The 2,270-nt window shown below is 31.5% G+C and overlaps 1 protein-coding gene across 7 annotated transcripts in view; it reads left to right on the top strand.

The window, feature by feature from the left end:
• The window catches only part of LOC108685983 (transcriptional repressor CTCFL-like), a 14,366-nt gene that overhangs the window by 7,163 nt on the left and 4,933 nt on the right, over nucleotides 1–2,270 (top strand). For all 7 annotated transcript variants that reach the window (XM_018191003.1, XM_018191001.1, XM_018191007.1 and 4 more), the window contains exons 3-6: nucleotides 365–588; nucleotides 680–1,080; nucleotides 1,374–1,543; nucleotides 1,834–1,970. In XM_018191003.1, coding sequence (XP_018046492.1) covers nucleotides 365–588; nucleotides 680–1,080; nucleotides 1,374–1,543; nucleotides 1,834–1,970 — 932 coding nt within the window. The remainder of the gene's footprint in view (nucleotides 1–364; nucleotides 589–679; nucleotides 1,081–1,373; nucleotides 1,544–1,833; nucleotides 1,971–2,270) is intronic.

The raw sequence follows: 2,270 nt of genomic DNA, 5'->3' as shown, positions 1-2,270 counted from the left end.
CACACACACACACACACACACACACACACACACACACACACACACACACACACACACACACACACACACACACACACACACATGTACAGGAATATGGCTTTTGTCCAACTCTGCATTCCAACTATGCTTTCACCTCTCTGTCATTTTACTGAATAAAACAGAGAGAGAGAGAAAACAAAAAGAGTTCTGCTTAGTAATTGGCTGTTATTATTCTTTTTTACTTTCTTTTTTACTTTCTTTGTCTTCCTCAAAACAATGGAGAGGTCAAATCGTTTAACTCATAAGCAAAGCATTGGAAAGATTTGTTTTATCTATATATTTATATATCTTCTTTATATATCTTCTTTATATACTTTTATTATAGTGCAGCAAGTGGAAGGATTATCTGGTGGAGAAGAGGGTGGGACATACTTTGTCGATCAGTCTGGTCAATATTATTACCAGGCAAATAGTGACGAACCGCCTGTAATGACACAGGTACAAATACAGGAGGTAGAAGAGACCGATGTACAAAACGAAGGTGATGCAACTCAAGATGAACAATTTCAAGAGATCGAAGAGCTTGAAAATGCTGAAGGTGATGAAGAAGTGAGTAATGATAAAATTATAATTGTTGTCAACGATTGTAATTTACAAAATACAAAAAACAGCTAGAAATACATACAAATATAAATGTTAGGGACAAGTTAATGGTGAAAACAATCAAGTTGTAATTAATTCTGGCGATGCATATCAAACTGTCACGATTGTACCATCCGATACAAATCCTGGAGAAGTTAGTTACGTTTTGATAGTTCAACAACCTGAAACTGAAGAGAAAGAAAGTAAATCTACGGAAGATGATGCAACGACAGTGGCAGTAGCAGCAGCAACAGCTGCTGCACCAGCTGAAGGAGAAGAAGCAGAAGGTGAACAAGATCTCACAGTATATGATTTTGAAGACAATGAAGACAATGAGGCTCCAGTTGAATCTGAGACAGAAGATGACAAAACTAAAATTATTAAGTTCCTTCCAAAGAAATCTCAAACCGTAACTCAAGCTCATATGTGCAACTACTGCAACTATACTAGCCCAAAACGGTATTACTTTTAACTTGTATAATTACCTTTCTATATGTAATGTTTTTTTATGCTGGCACGTTCGAAAATACCATTCGAGTGATTCCGTGTATCATTTTATTTTTGTTTAACATTTGGATATTTATTAACAAGAATATAAAATAATTTATAGGAACTCTCGGATATTTTCGAATGTAGCCTTGTATGATTTAATTTATTTTTGAATTTATTATCGCACACGTATCTAAAGAAACGGTATGCTCAATTAGATAAGTAATAATGAACTAATTTTTTAATGTATATTTATGTAATAGATATCTTTTGTCACGACATATGAAATCGCACTCAGAAGAAAGACCACATAAATGTAGTGTTTGTGAGCGAGGATTTAAAACGCTAGCTTCACTTCAGAATCATGTTAACACTCATACTGGGACCAAACCTCATCATTGCAAATATTGCGAGAGTGCATTTACAACTTCTGGTATATAATTTAATCCTAATTATTTTTTTTATTTCATATTGTATATTGAATTATGTAAAGAAAAAAATGTAAAAAAATATAAAATGTATTTGATAAATTTCAAAATTATTTTATTTTGTTTTAAATATAATTAATTAATAACATTGTTTATTATACATTAAATATAATTATTTTAAAATTAACAGTGATTTTGCTAAATTTGTTTTTAAGTTAGAAATGTTCGATTTATCAAATATAAATGCTTGCAAAAATAGGAGCTGTATAATATTTCTATTTTCATATGCTTGCAGGTGAACTTGTAAGACATGTTCGCTACAGACACACCCATGAAAAACCACATAAATGTCATGAGTGCGATTATGCATCTGTTGAATTATCAAAATTGAAGAGACATATTAGATGCCATACTGGCGAACGACCCTACCAGGTATATATTTTTATTTTTCTTAATTTAATTAGACTATATTTATTATTATTACGGTACCCTTAATCAAATTTAATAACGTCTATAATTATAAAACTGGCCAATCACAGTTGTCATATTCTTCTGAGGAACAGCTATGATTGGCCAATTCCATAATTATTGATGTTATTAAATCCGATTAAGCATGACGTGTACATGTAGACATATATGCGAAAAATACGTATATAAAAACTTTATAAATGCACTATAGGCTGCGTTCCATTTGTTGCTTCCAATGCTTGTATTATTCTTGTTTAACATTTG

The sequence above is a fragment of the Atta colombica genome, unplaced genomic scaffold (genome assembly GCF_001594045.1).
Source record: "Atta colombica isolate Treedump-2 unplaced genomic scaffold, Acol1.0 scaffold163, whole genome shotgun sequence".
NCBI classification, from domain to species: domain Eukaryota; kingdom Metazoa; phylum Arthropoda; class Insecta; order Hymenoptera; family Formicidae; genus Atta; species Atta colombica.
This window is presented reverse-complemented; position numbering and strand designations above follow the sequence as displayed.